The sequence below is a fragment of the Parasteatoda tepidariorum genome, chromosome 1, assembly GCF_982258835.1.
Source record: "Parasteatoda tepidariorum strain Cologne lab strain chromosome 1, Ptep-v5.0, whole genome shotgun sequence".
NCBI lineage: Eukaryota > Metazoa > Arthropoda > Arachnida > Araneae > Theridiidae > Parasteatoda > Parasteatoda tepidariorum.
In genome coordinates, this window is record NC_141755.1 from 3,511,978 (window position 1) to 3,529,210 (window position 17,233).

General features: G+C 28.3%; 1 protein-coding gene across 1 annotated transcript; it reads left to right on the forward strand.

The window, feature by feature from the left end:
• Positions 1 to 43: 43 nt before the first annotated feature.
• Pex13 (peroxisomal biogenesis factor 13) lies at positions 44 to 16,742 on the forward strand. The gene is made up of 5 exons (XM_016067380.5): positions 44 to 282; positions 6,834 to 7,441; positions 8,388 to 8,576; positions 13,365 to 13,499; positions 14,127 to 16,742. Exons 1-5 carry the CDS (start codon positions 212 to 214, stop codon positions 14,594 to 14,596), a joined length of 1,473 nt encoding a protein of 490 aa, XP_015922866.2. The 5' UTR covers positions 44 to 211; the 3' UTR covers positions 14,597 to 16,742.
• The last annotated feature ends 491 nt before the right edge of the window (positions 16,743 to 17,233 follow it).

Consider the following 17,233-nt stretch of genomic DNA (forward strand, 5'->3'; position numbering starts at 1 on the left):
AGAGGTTATAAGCGACTTATTAAAAACATTTTAAATATTTTATCCTTTCATCTCGTCTGTTCTGCTAATTTCTTGTATTTTCTTTCCTTGTCAGATTAGATGTAAATTGAAAGTCTTAAAGTTTTCCTCCTTTTAATTAGCTTTAATATTAGCTATTGTTAGTTTTTATTCACAGGAATGAAATAATAAATGTGCTGCTTTAGAAAGTAAAATGAATTCAAAGTTTGGTCGTTCTCAAAGAGAGACAACTAATGTCGCAACCAACAATCAACTTCGAAGATCGTAAGTGTGTACTTGTTTTTTTTTTACTTGCTTAAGAAGTTATTATATTTTATATAAATAATTACAAAATACGTAGCTTCAATTATAAGAGTTCTGAGTTAAATTTGTATGTTGCTTATCATTTGACCTATTTTAATTAATGTTTACTGACAGATCCATTTATTAATTCTTGTTAAATAAATTAATGAATCCCTGTTCTCCTTGAAATTTTTGTTACTATTATCTGTTTGTACTTATCTATTAGCAAAATAGTTTGTATGATTATTTCAAATTTTGTTTTGATGATCTCTTAGAAAGAGTGAATTGTTTTTGTACATCTGACTTAGACCATGATGATCTAAATCAGGGGTTTCCAATTTACATGAGAGCAGGGGCCATAATTAAAAACACAAATCAAATGGCGGGCCGCAACTTTGTCAAAATTTTATGTAGGACTCGTTTTTTTTGTTTGAAGGAACATTAAATATTACTGTCAGATTTTTACCAAGTGGTACAAAACAAAAGTATTGAATTAAAAAATTAAAATAAGAAGTAGATTTTTGAAAATATTTAATTGTTATTAATAATATTTTTAAAAATGTTAAATGAATAATAAAAATTCGGGCTACAATAATTTTAATGTGTACCTATGTATTAAACAATTGATGTGCAACAGACGTCTAATTGTTAAGATATAAAACTTTAAAAAGGTTGGTATTAAAACTTACATAGTAGCACACAAAATGTTCAATGAGAAAATTGAGGTTTGTCTGCTGCAATATATATTTACATTTAAAATTTACAAATGTGTGTGTAAATATTTTCGTCCTAAATGAGTGGTTTCAAAAAGTTAAATCGGAGAATTTCTTCGAGAAAATTTCTGATACGCACATGCAGAATTATATTCACAAAATACAAAAAAATGAAATAAAAAAGAGCAACACACACAATTATTTTTGTATTTGAATAAATATTTTCTTGGATGCAAAACCTGAGAAATAAATTTTTTGCTCCGTTGGTAAGTTAAACTTCACAGAAACGAAGAAATTAGGTTTTTATTAACGACAAAAGTATTTTAAACCCATATAGATTTTTTACGAAAATTGTCCGCAAAAAATGACAACTAATATATTTTAGTTCGCGGGCCACAAAAAAAGGCTGCGCGGGCCGGATGCGGCCCCCCGGGCCGCCAGTTGGACACCCCTGATCTAAATAATGAAAATAAATGCCATATACGATTGTCAGTGGCGTAGCGAGCTTAACTCGCGCCCGGGGCACAATACCCTTTTAGCGCCCCCCCCATTCGAAAACCATATAATATTATATGTAAAATGTACTCGCAAATTAATAAATAAATAAAGTCATAGACTCAAGCTAGGCTTTGAAATTTGAGACAAAAAAAATGTAGTTGAGAGAACAAGACTAGATTTTGAAATGTATATGATCATCTAGAATTACTTCAAAGGATACCTATTATTTATTTTACATATTTATAAAGAAATGTTTTAAAAACACGCAGTTTTAAAACAATAAAAAAGTAAATATCTATTATCTCTAAGGAGATATATATATTTAATAGTCATATGATTATAATTCATTAATAAAATTAATTACTATGTCTAAATTTTCCGTGCTTTTGATGAAGCAAATGTATCAATAATATCATCAAAATTGATCATTTAAAATTTTTCTCTTTCCACACTTAAAAATGCTAGGTCACTTAGGCGATCTGTCAAAATTAATTTTAATTTGCTGAATGAACGTTCGCAGCTAGCAATTGATACTGAGATAGTCAGGAGTATTTGAAATGCCGCTCTCAGATTTGGAAAAACATCCTCTCCATTCGAGATTGATTATAAAAGTAAGAAATTCTAATGGAGTTTTAGGTTTAATTTCTTTTCTACTGCGGAGTAGCATTTTGCTGTCACATACTTTGATAAAAAAGTTCTATTTCATTGAAATCTGTATTATAAAATTCACCCAGATTTTTACAATTTTTTTCAAGGTCTTTATCAACATTATCCTTGTTTAATAAATTTTCAACGTCTAGTAGAAATCCAAATTTGAAACTAAAGTCACTTAATCGTGTAAATCGTGTACGCATTTCTTGTTGGAGACGATCAAGAGTGCTTTTCATAACGCGAGAAATTTCACTTTCTGCGGAACGACCACCATAGCCAATTCTCCAGGCACGTATTGTTGTATCCATATCCCATTTCTCACAAAGAGACTCTGCTTTTTCTATTGCCTCTTTACAGAGCTTGTCTCAAATTTCGGTTAGTTCAGTCGCTGATGATTCTAGATCATGGAACACTTCTCTAAAATTCATTCTAGGATCTTGTAATCTGAGCTGCACACGATCAATCCTTCTTAAGATTTCATACCAGAAATGAACTAAAGTTATAAAACTAAAGGTTAGTATATTTTGCAACAGAATTGTAGCTTCACTTCTGTTGTCACTTGTAGTGGTAGTGTGCTCTGCTAATTTTTCTAATAGTTCTTTTATATTCTCTAGCCCATAGATGATAACGATAACCGCTTGTATTCTGGCGCTCCATCGCGTTTCAGATGTGTGACCTGCCATCACGGCAGCATTATGGTAACATTGTGATCTGCAGTTTGTTAATGAAATTTCATCGTAATTTAATTTCTCTAAAATTGTATTTTCGATAGAGACTACATCTTTAGCATGTATTTCAATAAAACTCAAAAAATCGCTCTTTGATGGAAACTTTTTTATTGATAAAATCAGCATCTTCATACCTAGCGACTTGGGACATTTGTTCTCGATGAGAGATATCAGGAGTTGAATCAAACAAAAGTCCATAATATTTATTTCTTTTGATATCGTTTATTAGTTGATTTCGAACTGTAGATGCCAGAAGATGAATGAATTCATTTTGAATCTGTGGTGACAAATATGATAACAAATTTTTCTGTTAACAAATTTTTTCATACTCTATTCATTTAATAATAGAATCGTCGAGTAGATGTAGTAAGTAATCTTATTTGATTTATTACTTACCAAGAATGCCTTGAACTTGAAAGATAGTAACATAGTGAAATATACAATATAATTTATGCTGACATTAAACTTATATATAACATTTAATATTTAATAATATTTCATTTTTATTCTAAGCAGAGCGCGATGACAAGGACGTGAATTAAATATTGAAATATATTTAATATGAATATGAATTTAATATAATATTTAATATGAATTAAATATTATGAATAATATTTATGAATTAACATTTATTATATTAAACTGGCACTAATTTAAAATATATTTTCCAGAAATCAATTATAATAAAAAAAATTATCCAGCAATTTTTTGCTTTGCGGGACCATTTGGCGCCCCTTTGTGAGTAGAGCCCGGGGCATGATGCCCCCCCTTGCCCACCCCTCGCTACGCCACTGACGATTGTTTACAGGATATGTCAATAAAAATTTAGTTTTTTTTTGTGACGTATCTGGATGTTTGATCATGCTTAATTTAAAATCACACTCTGTTACTTTTTTAAAAAAATCACATTTACTGTTATAATATTGTTTATTAAATTAGCTTTGTTCCCTATATTCGTATATAAAATAAATTTATTAAGAACAGCTGTTTTTCTTTTAATAAAATGAATGAATTTATAAAAAACAAACAATATCTTGTACTTTTCTGAAAGAAATTGTTTTTTATATTTATAGAAAAGGACAAAAAAAACGAAAGAAAAACAAATACTGAGTTGAAAATTGGTTGGGGTTTGTGACTGGGAGCTTTTGAAGCACGTTTTGAATTCTTTCAAATTTTGAATTATAAATAATGTTTGACAGTCTACTTTTCGAACGATCTTGTTCAGAGTTTTCATCTGACATCACTATTCTTTATTTAATAATAATTCTTTTCCAAATATTTTAAAGAATTCTATCAGTAAAACAATTTTAAATAATGAAATGAAATTCGTGATTTTTAGAAATTTAAGGACTAAGCTCACTGAAAGCGAATTTTTTTTGTTGCTTTTTTTTCTTCCCCCCCCTTTTTTTTTTGCTCGTGGAAAAATGTTCAGGCGAAAAAATTGTGTGTGAATGAGAACCACATTGGGAAAAAAAATGTGAACCCTTGAAGAACTGAAAACAGGGTTTAAGCTGAGTCTAAAAATTCATTAGCAAAAAAGCTAACATCTGAAAAAAAGTTTTAGCAAAATGCTAAAATGCCATTAGGCTTATAAAATTACTTTATATCAAACAAGTACTGTAAGTTATCTGACAAAGAATAGCTTAATGTACAAGAATATCAAAAAGAATACCTATAACAAAAAAAAAAAAAAACATTTATTATTTATCAAAACATTTTGGTTTATAATTAACAATCTTCCTTTCTTTCATGTTTGCCCATTTTACAAATGCTTCTTGAAAGTTAAATGCATTTTCAGGGCCCTCAATATTAATCATTAACAAATTGTTTACATGGTTGATTAACAACCTGTTTCGAATATTAGTTTTAATCAAATTAAGGCAGCTAAAGCCCCTTTCACAGTCAACAGTGTGCATTGGTATTGTTGCACAATACTCTATAACAGAAGTTATTAATGGGTACTGTTCAGACACATCATTGGTATATAAAAATAAAAGTAATTCATTAAATGACATGTTTTTACATCGTTGCATTAAGATCTGTTTAAATAATCCCCATTCACAAAGTAATTCAGTTTCTGTAAACTGAATATCTTTTCTGGGAGATTCCGAAAACAAATTGAAAATGCAACGGATTTCCTTTACACCATAATGCTGTAATTCTTCCGAACTATGGGGCATCCTGCTAGGTATAAATATATTGAACATTTCGATTTTATCCAAATCTCCCAATCTATCAGTAATATTTTCAATGATACAGTTTAAAAAATTGTGCATCAAATTACGGAATCTTTCCCTCTGTTTCAGTCCATCTAAAATTATATGGCCCTGAAACTCAAATTTTTCACTTTCCTTCTTAGGCACATCATCTAAAAAATTCATATAATGAGTGCCGGTGCCATTTTTTATTTCTTCTAAACTTGAAATACAAGCCTTCACACTTGATTGAACATATTCAAAATTTAAATTAAATCAGTGAAATCCTTTAGCAAAAATGCGAAAATGCTTTGTTGAATTTTAGCATTTTTGAGGGCTCTTTTCGCATTTTGCGAAAAAAGCTACCGTAGCGGAAACCCTGACTGAAAATCTCATCAATGAGCCTTTTGTTTGCATGTCAGAAAATTGTATCCGGCAAGAAGGGCATATTAGGGAAAATTCTTACTGAATTTGGTATGATTGTTCTGCTTCAAATGCACCAATCAGATTCTCAAATTCGAATGGAGCATTATCACTGAGCACGATTGGCATATGTGATTGCACGTCAATGCGATTCGCACCTGCGTAATCAATTAGTTTTACTTGCAGTTTCTAAACATTCACATGCCCCCTAACATGAATGCTTCCTAAATGTATAATTCATTTGAATTTTTATTTTGATCATGAAGTCCCAATAAAATATGTAGTCAGTGCAGTGTTTTATTGCAGGGGTCTGTCTAGGTTTGTCTGAGAGGTACCTATTTTGGGAAAATTTTGACCCCATTTGTGAAAATAAGAAATTATATTAAAAAATCAACACAAAAATATGGATTTAGCATTTTTATGGGTAATAAAAATAAAATTTTAAGAAAAAGTATTTTGTGAAGCTACCAGTTTTTCCTAAAGTTGAATTTGTGAAGGTACTACTAAACGGTAGTAAATATGGCCTGGACAGACCCCTGTATTCTAAAAAAGGGACTAAAAACATTTTAATTGAGCATTTAGTCATTTGCTTATAATAAAAAGAGAAGGATGGAATATCTCAATTCTTCTCCTATCATTAAATCCAATTGAACTGTTTTCTCTGTTTTTGAGCAGTACATCAGAACATATTAGAGTGGGCTTCAAAAACTCTTTAAGTTGAGAATCTGACCTCTTTCATAAACAAAGTGGACAATTAATAGTAATAATTTTTTTTTGTTGCTAAAACAATGCGTGTTAATTATGAAAGGTAAAAGTTATCCACAGGGTCTTAAATGAACTTAAAATTTGGTAATTACTTGAAAAAAATGAAAGCATAAATAAAGTGTTATTTCATCATCTTAGAAGATGTTAATAAATAAGATAGATATGGTATATACATGATTTTCAGTAAAATCTCATACTCCCTTGCATTGAAATCTGATAGCTTTTATTTGCTCAATTTAAAAAAAAAAAGCTGTTTTTTTATTTAGTTACTGATTTATGTGAATGATCTAGTAAGGATGTTTTACAAGTATTTTACCAAAATAATGATAGATGGTTCATATATTATTCTTTAAAACACTATGATTTTGAAAATGTTCAATGTTTCTTAATTTTAATATAATTTTGACTTTTTTTTTTGAAAAGATATTTAAATTATTAGCAAGAAATTGAGTACTATTAACATGTACCTCATGAAATACTATGTGGTAAATTATTTTTGGGTAGTTGACTTCCATTTTTCGAGTAAAAATTTTAGAATAACAAATCACTTCTATTTCTAGAGCTGGCGTAGATCCTCTGCAAGGGATTGGATGTCTCTCTAACTTACACCCTGAGCTCAGAAATCAGGGTCCACCTTTATCAACAGCATATTTGCAGCAAGCTGGTAGGATGAATGGTGGAACATTCAATTCAGCACCTCCTCCTCTCCCACCTCGCCATGATAATACATCTATGAATAGGTACAGCAGATATTCTGGGTACCCTGGTATAAATAGGTATTCCGGAATGAACAGTTATTACAGTCCACTCGGTCCAAGCAGATACTCTTCTGGCCTTTATTCCGGCAGTATGTATTCTCCTTATTCCAATTACCGAATGCCGTATGGGCATTTCGGTGGCCCAAATGATGAATATAACAGTTTCTTGCAAATGGCCGAGGAAAGTACGAGACCGGCATTCGAGTCTATTGAATCTGTGGTGCATATTGTGAATTCTATTAGTATGATGCTTGAGTCAACTTATGGAGCAGTTCATAGTTCCTACAGTGCAATTCTTGGCGTAGTTGATCAGTTTTCAAGACTCAAAGATCATTTTACACAAGTGTTTTCTATTTTAGCCATGTTGAAGGGATTGCATTATCTTTGTTTGAAAGTCCTTTATCTTTTAGGTTTGTAGCTTTTGTATTATGGCTTTCTCTTATGGCTTAATTTTTTTAATTTATATTAAATTTTATTCATTGGCTAGCCTCTTTCATTGGCCATTGTAGAAATTATTATTATTATTTTTTTTTAATAAATTTAAATTTAATTTTTTCTTTATTTAAAGGGATTTGATTTTTATTCAAAGCTAAATTGTCAATAAAATATTGAATGTTTTAAAGCTATTAAATTTTGATTATGTTATTTTAGGAAGCATCATTTGTAAGTTTAAATTTATTTTAATTTCGGAATGATGCTTCCTAAAATAATATAATCAAAACATAATAAGTTTAATTTTAGTATATTATTTTCCTATTTAAAATCATTTTATTTGTATTTGTAGCAGAAGGAACAAATTCCGTTCTGTGGGTTTATGCCTAAATTATTTTCACATACTTCTTGTCTATAAAAATATGTACAAATTTTTTTCTTTATTCAGACATAATTTTAAAGTAAATTCAATTTCAAGATAAAGGAAAAACACATCAATTTAAAATGTATCAAAGGAAAATATATCAATTTAAAATGTTTCTAATTTTGTTATTAGTGAATGGAAGCATGTAATGAAAATAATATATGTTAATTAGTTAATGATTAAAAACTGATGGTAATTATATATATTTTTTTGATTTTTCTCTTGAGCTTAAAAGTAATTTAAAAATTAATTTATCTATTAATATAACACTAAGTTTTCATGTGTAGTACTATAAATCCTAGAAGTGTTTTTTTAGAGCTTTTGGATTTACAGTTAATGCTAAAAATTAAATAAATCTATAATTTAGTTTAAGTAAATGTATAGATTGCTAATTTGATCTGAATTTTAAAGAATCTTATTTAGTTTTAAAAGTTTTATTTCAGTTTATGAGTGTTTTTATGGTAATTTATCTAAAAAAAATTAAAATGTACTTGTTTTAGGATTGAGAAAAGGTAATCCAGCAGTGGAAGAGGCTTGGCAAACAGCACACAAAGCAGCCATGACAGGAAATTATCCTCCAAATTCCAAGGGTTCTATTTGGCCTTTTTTCATGTTTTTGTCTCTTGTTGTTGGAGCTCCATGGCTTATGTTTAAGCTACTGTCTAAAAATGCTGTTAAAAAAGCTTTTGGTTAGTATCTCTAAATGTTTTATCTGTGAAATGTAAAGTTATTTATATATTTACATTCTATTTAGTTGAATTGAAAATCTAGAATAATTTGATATTTATCTTTAAGTAAATTATAATCATTGTTGGATTCATATTTGACATGATTGAGAATGTATAGTAGTATGTAATTTGTTTAAGCTTAGCCCACCCTCCTTTGGAAAATTATTAATTAAGCTAGAGCGTCTTGAAGTCCTATGTTTGTAATTTAACTATTTATTACATTTTAGCTATTTATTCTGTTGTTGCAAGTGAAAACAGTATAGGCTTAGTGTGGTAGTTATGTTTAAGTCAGTTACCAATTCTTGATCAATTCCCTGATCATCTTTCTGCCTCTGTTTATCGTAAACATTTTGCCCTCTGCCCCTTCATGCCAATTCTAATCCCCCTAATTGTCAGGAAATTTCTGCATTTCATGCTTTCGTTTTCAGCGTACTAAACCTTTGTTATGACTCTTCTTTGAACTCTGAAATTAACTTTTCAGCTCTTTCTGAACTCACTAGACCCAAATGCCCCTTTTTCTCTTATCCTTATTGAAAACTTATTACTTTACCGTTTATCATAACATTACTTATATCCTATACCATTTCGGTTTTAAAGTCGTTTTTAGGCCTGTTAATAAAATTCAATTTAAGTCTCTTAAAGATCCTATTAGTTTTCATAATCGCTGGGGCATTTACCACATTTTTTGTCAGTGCGACCTTGATTACCTACATCGGACTAACTAGATGTGCTTTAAAATTTAGGCTTAAAGAAGCGATAGGTATGCACGATATCAAGAACCCAAGAAATCTTCAATTTCTGCATAATGTTGGAATCTTGGGCACAAATTCACTTTCGACAATGCCGAAATTATTTTTTCCCTAGTCACAGCAGCTCATCTTGATGCCTTGTAATCTTGTTTCATTCATATGAATGCTGATTCCCTAGTAAAGGACATTAGTTATTCACCACCTCTCCATAGCTCATGGAAAGGCTTTTTATGCTGATTTGCCCCTCTCAGCCATTGTCATTTTTCTTGTTCAGTTATTCATCTTTTTTTCTCTCTATCAGCTACTGTGGTTTTTCTAATCACCTTTATTTTTCCATTTTTCGTTGACAACTTTAAATTTTTTATTTTAAATCATTTTTATTTCTTCTCATTCCCACTTGGCAAGTCTTGAAAATGGATGTCTATTTTGAAGCGCTTGAAATACATTCACTATTATTTATAATTTTTATATTTTTAAATTAAATAAAACTTTTAATCAAATAATATCTTATTGCTTCAGTCTCTTGGGATTATTTATTTAATATTCAGTTATTGTTTTCTATCAAAATTGCAATATATATTCTGGTTAATCCATGAAATTAATTATGTGCTACTGCTTGTAGATGTTTACTTTTTCTTGTTTTATAATATTTTATTGTGATTCATAAGGTAAGGTATTATAAGACAATGCGGCGCATAATTTAATTGATAAAACAGCATAGTATGAAGCAATTAAACAGCATAGTATGAAGTAATTAAGCATGTAAAATCTAGTATCAACTGTCTCGTATATTCATAACAATAAAGTTATCTTCTAGCTAACGTTAACCATATTTTTTTTTAAAGTATCAAATGGTGTTACAATTGTTAGTTAATGAAACAAAACATATTTTTACCTTTTACTTATGCAGTTCTCAGCATCTTCTCCACTCAAGTTTATATTCAGGGAGGTGACCAGTTGTAATGTTTTAGTCTAAATTCTTTCTATAGTTTCTTGTAAAATTCTTCAACCAGAAAATTCAGTTTCCACTTCTCAAATCACAACTTAATATGCCCCAGATGTATATCAGGGGAGAAAATTTATAGCCTTTGAGGTGTTTACATCATTTATATATATGTGGAATATGGTTTTGTATAAATATCCTTTAATGATTGGACGAATTTTTAAAAAAAAGTTGTTCTTTCAGCACAAATGAAAACAGAGATAAAATTTTTATTTCATAGTTTGTCATTATTTTACAATTTGTTTAACTTTTATGTAAATTAATAAATTAGAGTAAATAATGATATCAGTCACTCAAAAATAGAAAAATTTTACAATGACTGTACCAGTATAATATAGACTTTTACCATATGTCTAGTATGCTCTTTTAAACTTATAGTTTAAATGATGTCAATACAAAACAAACAAATGTATTATTAGCCATACTTAAATTTAGGCTAAATGAATTTATTATTTAAATAAATTTATTATTTATATAAGTTAATGTTTAATAAAATAACAAATAATATAATTTAATATAATTAACAAATGAAAATTAAATAAAGTTGAAGAGTTATGTACACTGTTGCCAGGGTGTGTAACAGCAACCTCCCAAAGTTTTATTTGTGCTTAGCTTTCTCAGGCAAATTATCTGAAATTAATGTAAATCCTCTTGTTTCACATATTTTCCAAGTATCATATGTTGCCTCATGATTTTGATGCATTATTTTTTGTTATTGTAATGCTGTTTTTTTTGCTGCAAAAATATTTAATTTTTATAATTTTCTTATGTCAAGAAAAACTTTTTATGAAGTAATTGGTTTTTAGTGTACCAAATTGCAATCTTAGCAGGTTTAGGAACACCCTTATAATTTTCTATACACTTATGAAGATGATTGATTGGTCTAGCTGAGAAATCAAAAACTGATCACAATATTTCTAAATAAATATGCTTTTTTATTTTCTCAGGATTTAGATTTTCGTCCCTAAAAAATACATGGGCTAGTCATAATTTAACAATGTATCCTCTATTGTTTAATTAAGAAAGTAGTCTAAAGTTTGAGCCCTTAAATATTATTTTAGCACTTTGCAGTTTTTGCTATACTTACTGAATTAATTGTTCAAATTAAAAAAGAAAAATTTTTAACATTAAATTATAAAAATAATTTGCCAGAGTATAGTTTCATGTGAAAAATAATTTCTATAATAAACTGTCAAAGTTAATTTATTATTTTTTGTTATTTAATGTAATGGTGAAGAAGTTTTTGCTGCGTTATGCATATAAAGAGTTACACTGTAGTAGTTTGAAATTGCTAAATCTAAAATTTAAAATTAATTCGCTTATTAGTTTTTGAGAAATAACACTCCACTTGCACCACTTTTTGTTAGAGAATAATAAGCTTCTTGAAAGTTTTTTCTTGCGAACTATACCAGTTTTTTATAATTTTCAGCAGTTTTGGCATTTAAAATAAAGTAGTTTATTATGTAACTTGTAAAATAAAATTTAATCCTTTAATATAACTTTTTTAAATTATGTTAAAGTGGGTAAAAGTTTTTATTGTTGTTGAACATTTTCAGCTGACTCAAATTTATGAAAAGGGATAAGAATTTTAAGTATTTTAAAACATTGGAATTGTTCTCAAAATTAAGTTACTTGAAATTCTATTTTAATTTCAATATTTGTATAACTAGTAAGGCACTTTTCAAACTGAGCAGTATTATCAATTTTGAAAATCTTTTGTTAGAATTTAAATTAGTGTGTATTTATTGCTTAAATTAAAATTTCTTTCTTAGTTAAACTAAACTAAACTCAGTGGCGCAACAGTCTATAGAGGGCCAAGGCCTACTGTGCCCATCTCAGTTTTCTTGACCTTGAACTCAGGGGTGCAAGAGCAGGTGTTCCGGTTGGGTGGTCAGCCGACCGCGGAACCACATGCTTAGTATTCCCTTTGTCGACTTACTAAAGGGATGAAAGGCTGAGTAACTCTTCTCCGGCCTGAAGATTGAACCAAGGACCTGTGACATGCTACCACTCAGCCACTGGGTGTTTTTTTCTTAGTTAGTTTTTCTTATAGCTTACAAAATTACTCTTGTTATTCTCATGCGTTTTTAAATAAAGTCTGAATATATAATTTAACATGGTTATTTCATAAAGCACATTAAAAATTTTATGATCTTTTAAAATTACTTATAAGTAAACATAGGTATATTTTTTTCATTTTCAGTATATCACAGACTATTCTTGTGCCTCTTGTTTTTTTTTAAGTTGAATTTAATTTCAAATAACAATGCAGAAATAAATAAACAGAACTCAGAGACAACTTTTATTCTGATAATGTGATTTTTTTTATATATCATGATGCAGTTATAATTGTTTGAGGGTATAACCTTAAACATACTAAGTAATTTGTGCAGTCAAGTTGTAAGTTACAAAATCAGAAACGAAAAACAAGCTCCTTAAACAGGAATTTTGCACTCATCTTCCCGTAGTATTAAAAATTTCCGAATGATTTCTATATAGATACAATCTTCTTTTTTTTTGAGGATTTAGATCCTCAAACTTTTTTTTTAATTCTCTTGCATCCAAAACAGAGTATGATAAAAATTGATTGAAATATTTCTTTCTACAATATTCACAGATTTTACTTAATATTTGATTTAATTTGATTTTTGTTTGAAATTGATGTCTATCTTTTATTACTTAGTAGGAATATTAGTTTTTCATTATTGTGTGCATTTTTTATTATTTTTATTCACATATTATTTTGAAACATAATATTTAATGATAATTTCACTATTTGAAACAACATTTGATTTTCCTTATTGAAGTTCATGTTTTATGGTGTTTTTGTTGAAAAGTCTGGCTTATTTTCATATCTTACTGCAGTTTCCTGTTTTTAGTAATAAAAAAACTACATAAGTAGGTAACTATTTTCTACTGTGTAATTGTCTTCTTATTAGAGTTAAACATAATTAAATGGTGAAAATATTAAAATAAAATATGAATTTTTGCTTTCAGACCCCAAAATGTGGGTTAATGCAGAAGGGAAAAGATCTTTATCATATGCTGCATATGATTTTGTAGCTACTCAGCCAGGAGAACTGTCTTTTAAAGCTGGTGAAAAGTTAATATTATTCCCTCCAGATCTTGAAGGTATATTTTTTAAAAATAATTTTGCTATTATTCTTAAGTCTAAGTTGTGTTAGTTTTCTAAAAAAAAAAAACTTGTGCAAATAGAAAATTATATCACATTTGCTAGTGACTGAGAAATTTGTGACAAAGGCTACAGAAAAATAGTGTGACGTCGTTTATGGGCAGCCCCTATTTAATTCGAAAACAGAAGTTATTTATTAGAAATAGCTATAATTTCTTTTGTAGAAAAATTGTTTACTACCAGTACTGTAAAAATTTTCTGGTGTGTGTCTGGCACATTGTGTCAGTACTTTTTGCTGTGAAATATCGCGGAACAAAATATCAACTATAGACTATGTTTTTCAGTAAGATTTACTATAAAATCACTGTAATTTAAATAAATATTACTGTAAAAACTACGGTATAAATTTCTATAGTAAAAATGTATTTTATGGTACGGATGTTGCCCTCAGGTTGGCAGTACTTTTTTCTGTAATTTTATAACTAGTTTCTTAGAGTGAAGAAGCAATAATTATTGCGAAAGAAACGTCGGGGGTTGGTGAGGCATTTTGGGGCCCCCTAGTGTGTAATAGAGTGTTGCCTTAGTATTCATGTTATCATATTTATATAAATGTATTTTTGTTTTAGAAATGCGAACCGTGAGAAAAAACTGGATATTGGCTTGTAATGAGAAAAATGAAACCGGTTCAATACCAGTGAATTATTTGAGTTCTGTTCCTAGAGCAATACCTAATAATCTCCCTCCAAGACAACGAACTTTCATTTCTCAACAAGAAACACCGCCTTTCTTTAATTCAGACTTAACCAATGAGGAGTCTAATATGAGTGTTATACAGCCAGATACAAGTATTGATGCTTCTAAATATAATAGTGACGAATCACAAAATGATGATTCTTCTAGCTCAGGCATCAGTTCAAGTTTAACACCTGTGCATTCTGATCTTGCTCAGTCTCAAAGTTCTAAAAGCTCTTTAAATGATTTATCAGGCAAATCTATTTTAGATCCTCCTTCAAGCTCTTTCAATGATACAAATATAACAGGTTTATCTACTGTAGATTCCTTAAAAGAACAACAAACTTCTGCTGTAAAAGATTAAGTTAAAAGAATTTTAATGTTTTTCTTTTTGATTGCTGCATGTAAATAAGTTATTTATAATTGCAGTTTCAATCATTTTAAAAAATATATAGTTCAAGTGTTTAGTATCAAAGATTGAAATTCCTTTTTTTTTATTATTATCTTAAAATAAAAGGAATTTTTTGGTTTGTTTGTATCTATCTTCTAAATGAATGCTGGTGGTATGTTTATTTAATTAACTTTTTTTAATTTTCATTCTTAATACAATTTAACTCTTTGCAATAATAATATTTTATTTAATATTTAAAAAAAGTAAGTATGTTAGTTTTAAAAGTTCAAAAATTATAATTTTAATTTTTTGAAATTTATAGTTTTGTTATAGTTTTACTTTAATTCCAATTCAATAATTACGAGGTTATTAGCAATTAAATTAAAATTTTAATATCATTTTATGATCTATTACTAAATGTTTAGTGTAGTCAGCTCTCGTCATATTGATAAAGTTAAGAGTATCTGTAGTAGGAATTTTAATATGTGTATATAAAAATAATTTATGATTTATAGTTAACAAGCATTGAAGTATGAGGAATATATTTATATTAGTTTTCAGTTGTTACTGTTATTTTTTTAAATTTGAATGTTAAATTTGTTTAAAATTGTTTTATTGTGATAGATTGTAAAGTTGATTAAAAAATTATTATCAACTATTGTCGATAATTATGTAGTGATTTAGAACTATCAAATTTAAATGGAAATTAGTCAGAAGTTTCTGATTTTGATTTATTAGACAAGCCCAAACATGTTTGCCCAATTTAAATTGAACCACAAAAAAGGTAAAAATTATATATTTGTAATGTTTCATAAATGTTCCTTTCATAATTTTTGTGCATTCAGTTACACAAACGTTATTCAATGGAATATAATTTAAATTGCAAACTCAGTTTCAAATGCAGGCATGAAAATCGAGTTAGCAATAAAGTAAAATATTGAACTAGATTTTGTCATATTACAGTGCCATACTTTTTTGGATCAAAACTTATACCTGATATTCATTAAAATTATTTACAAATAGTTTTACTTTTATAAAAAAATGTGTTACATAATAATTGTATTCATATCAGCGTCTATTGTTTTAAATTAATTATGGAAGTTAGTTTTTAATTATTATTTTAAAAACATGAAAAGTATATTCTTAAAAAAACATACTATACTAAAACAGTATACTTTTATTTCCCATTTTATCTCTTTTTGAGGTAAATAGGGTTGATAGTTAAATGATCACTAAAAAGAATTAGGTAAACCATAAAAAATGAACTTCTTAAAGAGATGCTTCAATTGAATTATTACTTTTGTTAATTGCAGTTATTTGGTTACCAAAACTGCTACTCTGTATAGTTCTTTTGCCAAAAATTGTTCCTCATTAACACTAACAAAAATTGAACACAACAATTCTTGTCATTAACAAAAGTTGAACATTACCACAGGCGGTGTTATACAACATTTTTTTCAGTCAGTAATTCTATCATTTTTTAAGGAGTGAAATTTAAGATAGATGAATGAATTTCAAAACATTTGTAAATGACTGTCATTTTACCACACAGATTATCTTAAAACAAAACCTTTTAGCTGTAATTACTCGCAATGTTTGAGCAATTAGTTTCCTGAATTAATGAATGAGTCTTACTGATACAATGGTTGATTTTCGAAAGGGTTATCTTTCTTCATCAGCAGGAAAAAAATGTAACAAATATTTTAGGAATAATATTTTTACTCTTGGTAAACTTTTTGAAGTGTGAAAATCAAATCAAATACACGTCTATGCGCATATTATTAGCGAAATCTGACTACTAATATATATTATTTTATTTAAACGTTTATAGGATAATCATGTATATTATTTAACATCAAATTGTAATGTTATTGTGAACAAACTGAATTCTCCATTAATGCATGCACACTTTTTAAGCTATAAGATTATAAAGGTTGTATAATTCTGCCTCTTAGTAACACTAAGTATTGAGATATATAAATATAAAAATCAGATTGTTAGTAATTCCTTTTTCTATTAATGGTTTATCTATTCAGTAGCAAACGTTACGAATAAGTTACTGATGAGTAAAAAATATCTCTGAAAACATATAATTCCTGAACTTTTTTTTTTTAAAGAATATTCTTTGGAAATGTTTGTTTGCTTGCTAGGAAAATATGTTTGGGGTATCATTTTTGAAATTGTTCTAGTATTATTTTCATACATGATAGAATAGATGTATTTCAATAGTGTTTGTTGAAAAGTGACAAAATAATACCACTTTAGGGGATTTTTGAGACATTTTTGTGCTAAATTTTTTTTAACATTTGTCATTAATCTGAAATATAATTTTGATTTTTGCACTGCAGGGTTAAATGTTCGAATTTGTATTATATGACTGGAATTTTCTTTTATGTTACTGACAAGGGAAACTAGGGAAGTGTGACTCGCCAATTTTGAAATAAACTAGTGGGATGTATGCCTTATGAGGAATAATTTTAGGGGGCAACATTCGTTTCGGCCCATAGAGGGTCCTATGAGAGATAAAAAAATAATTAAGTATGTAGAAAAATCGGTATTTCATTACTTCAATGCAGACTATTAGTTATTGTAATTATCTTATACTCCAAT